At 43.5% G+C, this 12,605-nt stretch overlaps 2 protein-coding genes across 2 annotated transcripts in view; both read left to right on the plus strand.

The window, feature by feature from the left end:
* On the plus strand, positions 1-8,599 carry rpf2 (ribosome production factor 2 homolog). The gene is made up of 10 exons (XM_056452573.1): positions 1-97; positions 406-538; positions 2,170-2,207; positions 2,353-2,392; positions 3,920-4,001; positions 4,094-4,170; positions 4,360-4,459; positions 4,555-4,657; positions 7,422-7,566; positions 7,740-8,599. Exons 1-10 carry the CDS (start codon positions 75-77, stop codon positions 7,920-7,922), a joined length of 924 nt encoding a protein of 307 aa, XP_056308548.1. The 5' UTR covers positions 1-74; the 3' UTR covers positions 7,923-8,599.
* A 3,227-nt stretch (positions 8,600-11,826) lies between these two features.
* The window catches only part of slc16a10 (solute carrier family 16 member 10), a gene marked incomplete at its 3' end in the record, with an annotated part of 29,008 nt that continues 28,229 nt past the window's right edge, over positions 11,827-12,605 (plus strand). Inside the window, exon 1 of the mRNA XM_056452572.1 lies at positions 11,827-12,213. Coding sequence (XP_056308547.1) covers positions 11,922-12,213 — 292 coding nt within the window. The remainder of the gene's footprint in view (positions 12,214-12,605) is intronic.

The raw sequence follows: 12,605 nt of genomic DNA on the forward strand, positions 1-12,605 counted from the left end.
GAAGAGTCCGCTGTTTCTTCAGTCTCCCCGTGCAGTTTCACGTGTTGCTGATCGCGGAGGAGCAGAGCTGAGAGATGTCGCACACTGACGGGATTGTGTGAGTAAAACTGATCAGATGTAGAGCTGTAAACACTGCTGGAGGACAGATCAGCGGCGGAGGGTTAGGACAGACAGGAGAAAAAGAGCAGAGTTTACACACACACACACTCACTCGAGCGTGTGTGTATTAGACACTAGACGTATAGTAGTAGACACACAGTTTCCTGTGAGGTGGGTTAGGTGTAGTGTTGGGGAGGGCCACAGGAATACAGTCTACAGTAGAAAACCGAGGAGACCCGCGGAATGTCCCCACAGCTCACCAAAACAGGTGTGCGTGTGTGTGTGCGCGTGTGTGTGTTCCTGCAGGAAAGCGAAGACGCGTCGCTCCAAGCGCTTCCTGGAGAGCCGTGAGTCCAAGCTGAAGGAGAACCCGAAGAACAGCATGATCATCAGAGGAGGAAACACCAGCAGCACCGTCAGCCAGGCGCTGAAGGACGTGGTGAGAGGACACACACACACACACACTGAGGCAGCTGATTGTGTGTGTATATGTGAGAGAGAGAGAGAGATACACACCAGTGCCACAGTTCGGATCCCAGTGTTCTGCCCCGGTTTGGTTGTGTTGAGTTTGCTGAGGGGGCGGGGCTTGTGCTGTGGCTCCACCTATGTTGAGCATCACTAGAGTCACTTTAACTGACAGCAGGAACTGAACCAACACAGACTCTGCAGACTCTTCTGTCAGCTGATCTGTCAGCTAGCTAATCTATCTGTCCATCCATCCATCCATCTGCCCATCCGTCTGTCTATTCATCCATCTATCTATCCGTCTATTTATCTATCCATCCATCCGTCCGTCCATCCATCTGTCCCTCTATCCATCCATCCGTCTATCTATCCATCCATCCGTCCATCCATCTGTCCCTCTATCCATCCATCCGTCTATCTATCCATCCATCCGTCCATCCATCTGTCCCTCTATCCATCCATCCATCCATCCGTCTATCTATCTATCAATCTGTCTATCTGACCATCCGTCCATCCATCTGTCTATCCATCCATCTATCCATCCATCCATTTATCTTTCAATCCTTCTGTCCATCTATCTATCCATGCATCTATCTGTCTCTCTATCTGTCTGTCAATCCATCCTCCATGTCTGTCAGTACATCTATCTAAATTTTGTGTGTGTGTGTGTGTGCGCGTGTGCGTGTGTGTGTGTGAGTGTGAGAGAGAGAGATTTTTTTATTCTACAAACACTCCAGTATTACTGACATCAGTTCATTTGTGAAAGTAACTGGTGGTTGATTAGAACCCCCAGCTCAACATCACAACACCCCCCCACTCTCAGAAACACTGGCTGCATTAGCAACTCATAATCATGTATATCAACAGGAACTCTGGAGTTAATCATGTTATGGAGATCAATACAACATTTTGTCCATCTCTCTGTTCAGTTTAAACTTGCCTGTAAGATTGTTTGTTAATTTATCTTGATCAATAATGAAGTTAATTAATTGACATCAGTATTTCTGCAAAATGAGCCACTCCTGAAAATAAATCAGGTAAGATATCAAAGAGTCTCTCACTGTCTGTAAAACACTGAACAGCAGTCTCTGTCTGGAACGAAGGCACTCTTATCACCAGTGTTAGTGTTCATTTCTGTTAGTAACTCTAAAGCAGTGTGTTTTCATTTAACATCACACTCAGTTTCTCCAAACGTGTCTGTGTAACCCTCATTGATCTTATTCCCGTATGTGTTCGTGGTGTCACACACTCCTGTGCCCGCTTCATTAACAGTGTCTCTCGATTGTAGCATTTTGCTGTCCTGAATGTCCTGACACGCATCAAGGCGGCTCTAAAAACCAGCAAGTAGCCAGAAGAGAGCTGCAGCAGTCTCTGTCCACTTGTGTTTGAACAGACTCCACACTGTAAAAACACTTCTGTTAAAGGAAGACAGTCCAGTTACATCTAAACACTCACCATATATACATATACTGGATATAACACAATATAGACACACACACATATATATATATATATATTCCTTTGCCAATACATTTGGTAACCTTTGTCATGCCAGTAAAGCAGTTTTTGAGGTTGAGTGTGTCTCATGAGCTCTCTCTGTTTCAGTACGCCCTGAAGAAGCCCAACGCCGTGCTCTACAAGAAGTGAGTGTGAAGCTTCAGTCATTCAGACGTGTGTGTGTGTGTGTGTGTGTGTGTGTGTGTGTGTGTGTGTGTGTGTGTGTGTGTGTGTGTGTGTGTGTGTTTGTGCTGTGTTGTGTGACGTGTGTTTGTTGTCTTCTGTTTTCAGGAAGAATATGGTGCGTCCGTTCGAGGACTCCACGGCTCTGGTAATCTCCGATCCCAGATCTGCACTCTCTACATTATCATCACACTCTGGATCAGCTTAAGCTCATTAAACCAGACCTGTGCAGTCAGGCTTTGTTCCTCAGTTTCTCTTTCAACTTAGGCTTTAATCCTGAGTTCAAGAGGGCGGCAAACCAGCAGCAAGCAGCCAATCACAAGGCTCGAAACTAAGATTCAGAGTCAGTACAAATAACCCGAACAAAACCCGAACATAAACAGAACATATCCCGAATTAGACAGAATAAAACCTGAACATAAACAGAACATATCCTGAATTAAACAGAATTAAACCTGAACATAACCTGAACAAAACCCGAACATAAACAAAACATATCCCGAATTAGACAGAATAAAACCTGAACGAAACCCAAACATAAACAGAACATATCCCGAATTAGACAGAATAAAACCTGAACAAAACCTGAACATAAACAGAACATATCCCAAATAACATAACCCGAACATAAACAGAACATATCCCGAATTATACAGAATAAAACCTGAACATAAACAGAACTTATCCCAAATAACATAACCCGAACATAAACAGAACATATCCCGAATTAGACAGAATAAAACCTGAACATAAACAGAACTTATCCCAAATAACATAACCCGAACATAAACAGAACATATCCCGAATTAGACAGAATAAAACCTGAACATAAACCGAACATATCCCAAAGAACATAACCCGAACATAAACAGAACATATCCCGAATTAGACAGAATAAAACCTGAACATAAACAGAATTTATCCCAAAGAACATAACCCGAACATAAACAGAACATATCCCGAATTAGACAGAATAAAACCTGAACATAAACAGAACTTATCCCAAATAACATAACCCGAACATAAACAGAACATATCCCGAATTAGACGGAATAAAACCTGAACATAAACAGAACATATCCCAAAGAACATAACCCGAACATAAACTGAACATATCCCGAATTAGACAGAATAAAACTTGAACACAACCTGAACATAAACAAACATATCCCAAATAACATAACCTGAACATAAACAGAACATATCCTGAATTAGACAGAATAAAACCTGAACAAAACCTAAACATAAACAGAACATATCCCAAATATGTGATATGAACATAAACAGAACCTGAACATAAACAGAACAAAAACAGAACGACACCTCAACATAAACAGAACATATCCCAAATTAAACAGAATAAAAGCTGAACATAAACAGAACATAACCCGAATTAAACAGAATAAAACCTAAACATAACCTGAACATTTACTTGAACATAAAGAGAATATTATTGAATATAACCTGAACATATCCTGAACATACAGAAAAACAGGACATAACTTGAATATAATCTGAATATAATCTAAGCACAGCCTGAACATATCCAGAAGCTGAGGTTTCTTCATGGTATCTAAACCCAGGACTGGCTCAGACTAAACTGAACGTTATCTGGCTAACCAGCTGATCCAGCTTCATGACCCTGTGCTAACCCTGCCTGTGTTTGCTCTTTCAGGAGTTCTTCTCCAAGAAATCCGACTGTTCCTTGTTTCTGTTCGGCTCACACAACAAGAAGAGACCCAACAACCTCATATTTGGTGTGTGGACAGGATAGTAAGAGCCAGATATTAGTGCTCCTCTTCAGCAGAGTGTGTGTTCATGTGTGTGTGTGTGTGTTCACTCTTCACAGGACGCATGTTTGACTTCCATGTGCTGGACATGTTCGAGCTCGGCATTGAGAACTTCAAGTCCCTCAGAGACATCAAGGTGCAGCAGTGTGTGTCTGTGTGTGTCTGTCTGTGTGTGTATGTGTTTGTCTGTCTGTATGAGTGTGTTTGATTGTGCATCTCTGTGTGTCTGTGTCAGTGTTTGTTTGATTGTATGTGTGTGTGGACTAATGATCTAATGTGCTAGTGTTATCAGTGTGTGTTTAAGCTGATGTTGTGTGTTGTGTAGATGGACAAGTGTCCAGAGGGAACTAAACCCATGCTGGTGTTTGCGGGAGAGCTGTTTGAGTCAGACCGGGAGTATCAGCGCTTGAAGAGTGTGCTGACAGGTGACACATACTCACACACACACACTCAGGGTTATAAATCAGAGATCAATTATATATCCGAGTGTTCTGTGGACTGAGTGTGTGTGTGTGTCAAGATTTCTTCTGTGGGCCGAGAGTGGCAGCGGTGCGTCTGGCTGGACTGGAGCATGTGCTGCACTTCACTGCACTGGAGGGAAAGATCTACATGCGCAGCTACAAGTAAAACACACTCTCTCTCCCTCACACACATATATACACACAGATTAAATGACATACACACATTTTGTTTGATTTCAGCTAGAATAAAGCAGTTTTAATAGTTTTAAAGCCATTTTAAGGTCAATATTATTAGCCCCCTTCAGCAATATTAGTTTTGGATTGTCTCCAGAATAAACCACTGTTATACAATGACTTGCCTAATTACCCTAACTTTACCCTAATTACCCTAGTTAAGCCTTTAAATGTCACTTTAAGCTGTATACTAGTGTCTTGAAGAATATCTAGTCTAATATTATTTACTGTCATCATGGCAAAGAGAAATCAGTGATTAGAGATGAGTTATTAACACTATTATGATTAGAGATGAGTTGAATGTTGTCTATCAATATGAAGAGTTTAGATGCTAAAACCTCTAAATGCCCTCTGAAATGTTCTCCTACAATAAGCAGTTTTTGTCAAGACCTGTTTATGTTCAGTTATTTCACTGAAATGACCATGAAAAGAGCTTGTTTGTCACTATAAAGGTAAATTTCTGAGTCTACATACAGGAGTCGGAGAAAAATGCTAATATTAGAGGACAATATAGAATGGCTTGTAGAGGGTTTTGCATCTAAACTCTTAATATATATACACGCACAAATATACACACACACACACACACACACAGGTGCTGGTCATATAATTAGAATATCTTCATAATGTTGATTTATTCCACTAATTCTATTTAAAAAGTGAAACGTGTAGTGTGTACACAGACAGATCTATTTCAACTCTTTATTTCTGTTAATGTTGATGACGAATAATGAAAACCCAGAGTTCAGCATGTCAGAAAATGAGAACATCGTGAAAAGGTGCAGTATTGAAGACCCCTGGAGCTACGCTTTAATCAGCGAATGAAGTCAAAACACCTGTAAAGGCCTTTAATGCTCTCTCAGATTAGTCCTGTAGGCTACACACTCATGGGGATGACATGGGCTGATAGACACTTGTCTAAAAGATGAGCGTTGACAGAGCTCTGTGTCCAGGCACATTAATAGAGAGGTGAAGGGAAGGAAAAGATGTGGGAGAAACGTGTACCAGCATTCGGTATAACCACCACAGCCTGGAGAGAACTCCCATCCAGAAATGTGGGAGAGATTCACAAAGAGTGGACTGCAGCTGGAGTCAGTGCTTCAAGAACCACTGCGCACAGACGTCTGCAAGACTGGTTTCAGCTGTCACATTCCTTGTGTCAAGCCACTCTTGAACAACAGACAGCGTCAGAAGTGTCTCGCCTGGGCTAAAGACTGGACTGCAAAGATGTTGTTCTTCAGAATTATGTTTATGGGGTTGTCAACTTTAAATGATAGTACAGTAGAGAGAGAGAGAGAGTGTGTGTGTGTGTGTGTGTGTGTGTGTGTGTGTGTTTAAATATATATATCAGGGCTGTGATAGTCACTGTGGCAAACGCATCACCACAGTGGTCATTTGCCACTGCAGTTGTCCATGCCACCAGTGCTAGTATATGACGTCACACACTCTTAAACACAAACCTCCATTATGTTGCCAAGTATTACATTTCTGTTATATAACGTTAGACGTGGCTCAGCAAGTTCAGCCATGCATCTTGCTATAAAATCAAATGTTCTGGGAAAATTTTGGATTTGAAGGTGAATCATTTAATTTGGATAAAGACATGTGTAGATTGTTAAAAAGTGTTAAATGGGTAAACACAACATTTTTGTCAGTGAATATTGTCCTCACCACTTAAATAAATAAATAAATAAATAAATAAATGAATAAAATAGCATGTGGAAAGGATGCAATAAAGGTAAAGCATGCTCTTAATCATTCTTCAGAACCTGATTGATACATGTGATAGACCAATATTGCGCTGATGAGAACAAGCTCTATGATGTAAAGTCTGAAGCAAGAGGAGTTATTAATCTGTTATTAATATTAATGCTTATAAACATGAACTGTGTCGTATGATAAACGCTGTATCTGTGATCTTTTCTCGATGAAGAACAGATACTCCATGCTCTCGTCATCTCCCCAGCCAAGTTTTCATCCACAGTTTCTTCTCAAACAGTAAAGTATGGCTGTAGCAGGCCCAGCACCAGGATATCAGAACTGAGGGGGCACTTTAATCCCATAGGGGGCACTTGACCTGACCTTTCATTTAGGCTGTTTATTCACTTATTTATTGATTTATTATACAGTTTTCAATGTAATAACGGTGAATTAATTTTTCTTTGAGGTAGACAGACGCTCTGTTTGCTATACTAATGTCTTAATGTAACTAACACATTAACTACTACTTTAATAAATGCCATTAGATTTAGACACGTTAAACTAACCCTAACACTGATTGATGACGCATGATGACTCTGTTATGATGATTTCACTATATTTATTAAGCGGTTATATGATTAATATGCCCCCTCAGTTATGACCTGCTATAGCCATATATTCAGCTCAGTTCTGCAGCAGTGTTAAAGCTCATGCTCATTACTGAACACCTGATTTAAAGGAAGCATTATTCTTCTAAACACTATATTAATAACACCGTGACGCTGACTTTACTAACTGTAGTCAGATTACACACATTTACACTGCGTTACATCACTGCGCTCGCTGAATACATCAGTACAATACAGTAATGCATTACTGAGGAGCGCGTTACACTCAACTCTGAGTACATACTGTGTACAGACACACACACACACACAGACTCGGTGTCAGCTCACTGTGGGTCATGAACACTGCTGCTGGCCTTTCCCAGGGTGCTGCTGAAGAAGTCTGGCTGTCGGACCCCCAGGATTGAGCTGGAGGAGATCGGGCCCTCATTCGACTTCACCATGAGGAGGAACCACACCGCCTCAGACGACCTGTACAAGACAGCACACAGACAGCCTAAAGGAGCGAAGGTACATACACACACACACACACACACACACACACACTCTCTCTCTCTCTCTACTTTAGATGGGCAGTGTCCTCATAATCCAGCATCTCCTGTAACACCTGTGTCACTGTGATGTATTCTGTTTCTGTGTGTGTGTTATGATCTGATCCTGATGTGTGTTCATTTCACCGGCAGCCCAAGAAGAAGAAGAACATTTCCCATGATGCCTTTGGCACCAGGCTGGGCCGGCTGCACATGCAGAAGCAGGACCTGAACAAACTGCAGACGCGCAAGATGAAGGGCCTGAGGAAGAGGAGAGCGGAGCACACACCGGACACACACGCCGCCAAAACACCACGAACACAGGACGACGCATGAGAGAGAGAGAGAGAGTGTGTGTGTGTTTGTGTGTGTGAGAGGGAAAGAGAGAGTGAAATGGAGTGTATGTGTCTTTTTGTCTGTGAGAGAGAAACAGAGAGTGTGTGTGTGTGTGTGTGTGTGTGTGTGTGTGTGTGTGTGTGTGTGTGTGTGTGTGTGTGTGTGCCAGATTTCTCCTGATGTGTGTTTGATCTGATGTCCTGCTGGTTATTCATCCACAGATCTACACTAGTGAGCGTGTCTGAATGAAGCTGGAGCTGAATTGGACTAAACACACAGCTTGTCCTTCAGTGTTCACCCTGAAATGAACATTCCCTTCTCATTTACTCATTACAGCTGATGTGAAGCGTGATTGGCTCTGTGTCAGAGGGGCGGGGCTACTGTAAACCCATAAATCTCATTGGATGAGACCAGAGTATTAATCTGGCTGTCAATCACTAAGACACACCTTCATTATAGAGCTCTGGCTCCGCCCACCAGCAACTCATGCTAACAGCAGGGTTAAACCTGTGCTGTCAACCCCTCTGATGCTGACAGGGTCTACAGTCACCATTCATTTACTGGAGAAACAGCTGCTTCACACTCACGCTGTACTGTAGATGTCTTTCACAATGTAAAGCAGAGATGTTTAATAACCAGCTGATTTATATTACCAATAAAACGATGGAAGAGTCATATCTGAGAGTCATCTTGTGGATTAGTGGACTGCAGAGCATTGAAACACATCAGTGATCGTCATGATGTACTTATAATATTGTAATGTGCATGTTCTGAAAGCTCAGATGTTCACGGTCATCACAAAAACACATTTACTGATGAGAATAACCCACAGTCCTCATTCACAACACAAGAGCAATGTGAGAAGAAGACTGGGAAAGCTGAATCCAGCTGGCTGATTGATAGCCAAAAGAAAAGATGTCACGTTGGTCATTTTGGGCACATGTCAGTTGTGTGATTCACTGATGGATCGTTCACAGTTGTGTCCTAGGCAGATGCTTTTATTCCCCCCAAAATTACTTGCATTGTGTTGAATGTACACACTTTATCGGTTCTGGTTTTCTAGTGCCACCTTATTAGTTATGTTCACTGCATGTGTGTCTGCTAGATTAAATATTAATAATCATTTGTAGGCCTATATTAAGTTCCCTAATTACTATGAGTGTAATCATTTGGTTCAGCGCTCTCATTATGTACATACATGCTGTACCTTTACTTTAAAGCTCATCTGCATGTAATAATTACAGCTGTGTAATACATTTCTGTAAATAATTACACTGATCACTCCCTTACACCTCTACCACCAGACCTGCTCTAACCTGTATCTGTCCTTAACTGCGCCTGAAGTGTTGTACAGTACAATATCAACACAATTAGCAGGACACTATTACTTTTGATGTAGCTACATTAGGCCATTTAACCCATATGGGAGACATTTTACAACTATTATATATTTTTTCACTTTGATTACTAAGTTAATAATAAGAAACCGGTACTTATAGATTAATCATGCTCTTGCTGTATACTGGAGCGCGCGTGCAGGCGGTGACGCGCACAGATGTGCCGCATACAGATTCCTCTAACCAGGGGCGGACTGGCCATAGGGAGCACCGGGACATTTCCCGGTGGCCTGACAGTTAATCCACCGTGAATCTAGCCTGCCCTCCCCTCTTCATTCACCGATCGCCGCGCTGCACCCTTCAGTATTCTCTTTCCGATAGCGGCACCTAACCCCCCGGGCCCCGGTCTTCACTTACCGTTCGCTTAAGTGGCCTGACGCAAACTTTCCAGACCGCAAATGACGACCCAGTCCTCCCCTGCCCATAACGTCAGTTTAGTTAGGGAAATGCGAGTTTTTCTTTTGACTGGTCGATCCAATAATTTGATGATGGTGAGAAATAAACAACTTAAATCACAAATCTGTCCGTTTACATCCGTTAATTCCGCGCGCTGATCTGAAGAGAGGCGCGCACTCGCATCATTTAAAAGTTAACGGTCATTTCGATGGTAAACAATCGTTTTTGTTCAATAATGCTCATATAACCCTGCTGAAAAAAACAGCATATGCTGGGAAGGTATGTTTTGATGCTGGTATGCTGGTCTTGCTTGATTTAATGCTGGTTTTGCTGGTCTCAATGCTGGTTTCAATGCTAGTTTTGCTGGTCTCAATGCTGATCCTGCTGGTCTCAATGCTGGTTTTGCTGGTCTCAATGCTGGTCAGGAGAAGCACTGAGACCAGCAAAACCAGCATTGAGACCAGCAAGACCAGCATTGAGACCAGCAAGACTAGCATTGAGACCAGCAGGACCAGCAAAACCAGCATTGAGACCAGCAAGACCAGCATACCAGCATCAAAACATACCTTACCAGCATATGCTGTTTTTTTCAGCAGGGAATGTGTTTTATTCCGGATAGTGCTGAGGAACTGTGACGGAAACCGATTTACAGACCAAAGAGAAGCTCAACTACAGTTCACTGGTAAGAAATGAGTATCTTACACAGGCTGACCTTTATATCTTCAGCCTGTTATTCGCTGTTTTAAACAGTAAAGTCTGGGTAAGGTCAGGCTGTGAAATAAATTGCTTATTTAATAGGATTATTTCATTTTAAACTGAATAAAACCAATATGGTTTGTGTCAGGGGTGTTGCTACATCACTCTGCTGGGCCACAGGACCCCCCTAACTCCCAAAAGCTGTCCAAAGCCCGCACAAAAAACGCCCAAAACATTAGATTAATGTTTTATTTAGTTGATTTAAATCGATATTAACCTAGTTACTTTAACTGTCATAGTTTTTAAACACACAATGAATGATTTCTGAATAAATAGGCACAGTGGCTCAGTGGTTACCACTTTGGTCTCACAGCAAGAGGGTCGCTGTTTTGAGTCCCAGCTGGGTCAGTTGGCGTTTCTGTGTGGAGTTTGCATGTTCTCCCCGTGTTGGTGTGGGTTTCCTCCAGGTGCTCCGGTTTCCCCCACAGTCCAAACACATGCGCTATAGGGGAACTGATGAACTAAACTGGCCGTGTGAATGAGTGTGTATGGGTGTTTCCCAGTACTGGGTTGCAGCTGGAAGGGCATCCGCTGTGTAAAACATATGCTGAATAAGTTGGCGGTTCATTCTGCTGTGGCGACCCCTGATTATTAAAGGGACTAAGCCGAAAAGAAAATGAAAGACAGAAAACCTGACTGGAGTAGCAGAATTCACCTCATGTTTGCTGATTCCTGAGATCCAGCTACCGCCCTGGAGATGCTGGGAGAACATTACAGATAACCAGATCTGTCTGTTCCGTTTCCATGAAGACAACAATCCCGGATAACCAACACTTACAGTAACATTTTGGGAACATTTGGGAACAGTAGGGAGGAGGCGCACCCTGGTGTATTATTGACTGTGTGAAGAGGACATTTATAAAAGCCTCTACTCTGGGCTACTGAACTGCGCGAGCACGAGCAGAGGAGCACATGAGGAAAAGAAGAAAAGAGGAAAAGAGCCTGTGTGTGTATGAGCTCCGCAGAAACAGGCTCGTGCACGAGTGCAGATGTTCAGCTCTGTAGAAAGAGGCTCGTGCACGAGTGCAGATGTTCAACTCTCCAGAAAGAGGCCCGTGCACGAGTGCAGATGTTCAGCTCTCCAGAAAAAGGCTCGTGCATGAGTGCAGATGTTCAACTCTCCAGCAAGAGGCTCGAGCGCATACAGTAGGCTCCTGCACAGATATGTCGTGCGTACTGTAGGCTCGTGCTCGAGTGCAGATGTGTCGCGCGCACAGTAGGCTCGTGCTCGAGTGCAGATGTGCCGCGTTTACAGTAGGCTCGTGCACGTACAGTATATCGCTTCTCCAGGAGGCGGCTCGTGTGGTGCGCGCGGGTGGGTCTGTGGCCCCGCCCCTCCGCTCGGCGGTATATTTATAGGTTTATTGCAGCAGCATCTGCTCAGTGAGTTACTGACTTTGAGTTTGTGTGTTGGTTCAGTGAGCAGCAGCTCGCCTCAGCGTTGGAGATCATGACGGACACTCAGCCGGAGGACGCGGCTCTGGAGCCCACGCAGGAGCCGGAGCAGAAGCAGGAGCCGCAGCAGGAGCAGAAGCAGGAGAACGGCTGCACTAAAGCGAGCGAGCAGAAGTCGCCGGAGGAGTTCGAGCCCCCCGAGGGCGGCTGGGGGTGGGTGGTGATGCTGGCCTCCATGTGGTGCAACGGTTCGGTGTTCGGCATCCAGAACGCCTTCGGCATCATGTTCGTGTACCTGCTGAAGGAGTTCGGCTCCGAGAACGACGACGACCTGCGCTTCAAAACAGGTAAAGGCACTTCCGCTGCTGTCGCGCTCCACGTGTGCGAGCACTGAGGAGACCTCGAGACATGAGTGTGTTTGAGCTCGAAACACTCACAGCGAAAGAGCTGGAGCTCAGTGTTGGAGAGTCAGAGCAGGACACACACACACACACACACACATATACACTGCGCTCAAGTTGACTACAAACACACACAGCAGGGAAACATGCAGTGTGTGTGTTAAAGGTACAGTTCACCCCAAAACATGAAGCTTTACACACTGCTTACTCTCCCTCAAGTGCTTATAAACCTTCTTTCTCGTGTTGAACACCGAAGAAGATATTTTGAAGAATGCTGAAAACCTGTAACCATTGACTTCTATAGTTTCCATTAAAAACAAATACAGTGGAACATTTTT

This window comes from Danio aesculapii, unplaced genomic scaffold, assembly GCF_903798145.1.
Source record: "Danio aesculapii unplaced genomic scaffold, fDanAes4.1, whole genome shotgun sequence".
Classification (NCBI taxonomy): domain Eukaryota; kingdom Metazoa; phylum Chordata; class Actinopteri; order Cypriniformes; family Danionidae; genus Danio; species Danio aesculapii.

Coding starts and splice junctions, on each gene's coding strand:
- rpf2 (XM_056452573.1), top strand. CDS start 75: ATGTCGCACACTGACGGGATTGT. Junction 2,393..3,919: donor TCGAGGACTCCACGGCTCTG/GTAATCTCCGAT, acceptor TTGCTCTTTCAG/GAGTTCTTCTCCAAGAAATC. Junction 4,002..4,093: donor ACCCAACAACCTCATATTTG/GTGTGTGGACAG, acceptor CACTCTTCACAG/GACGCATGTTTGACTTCCAT.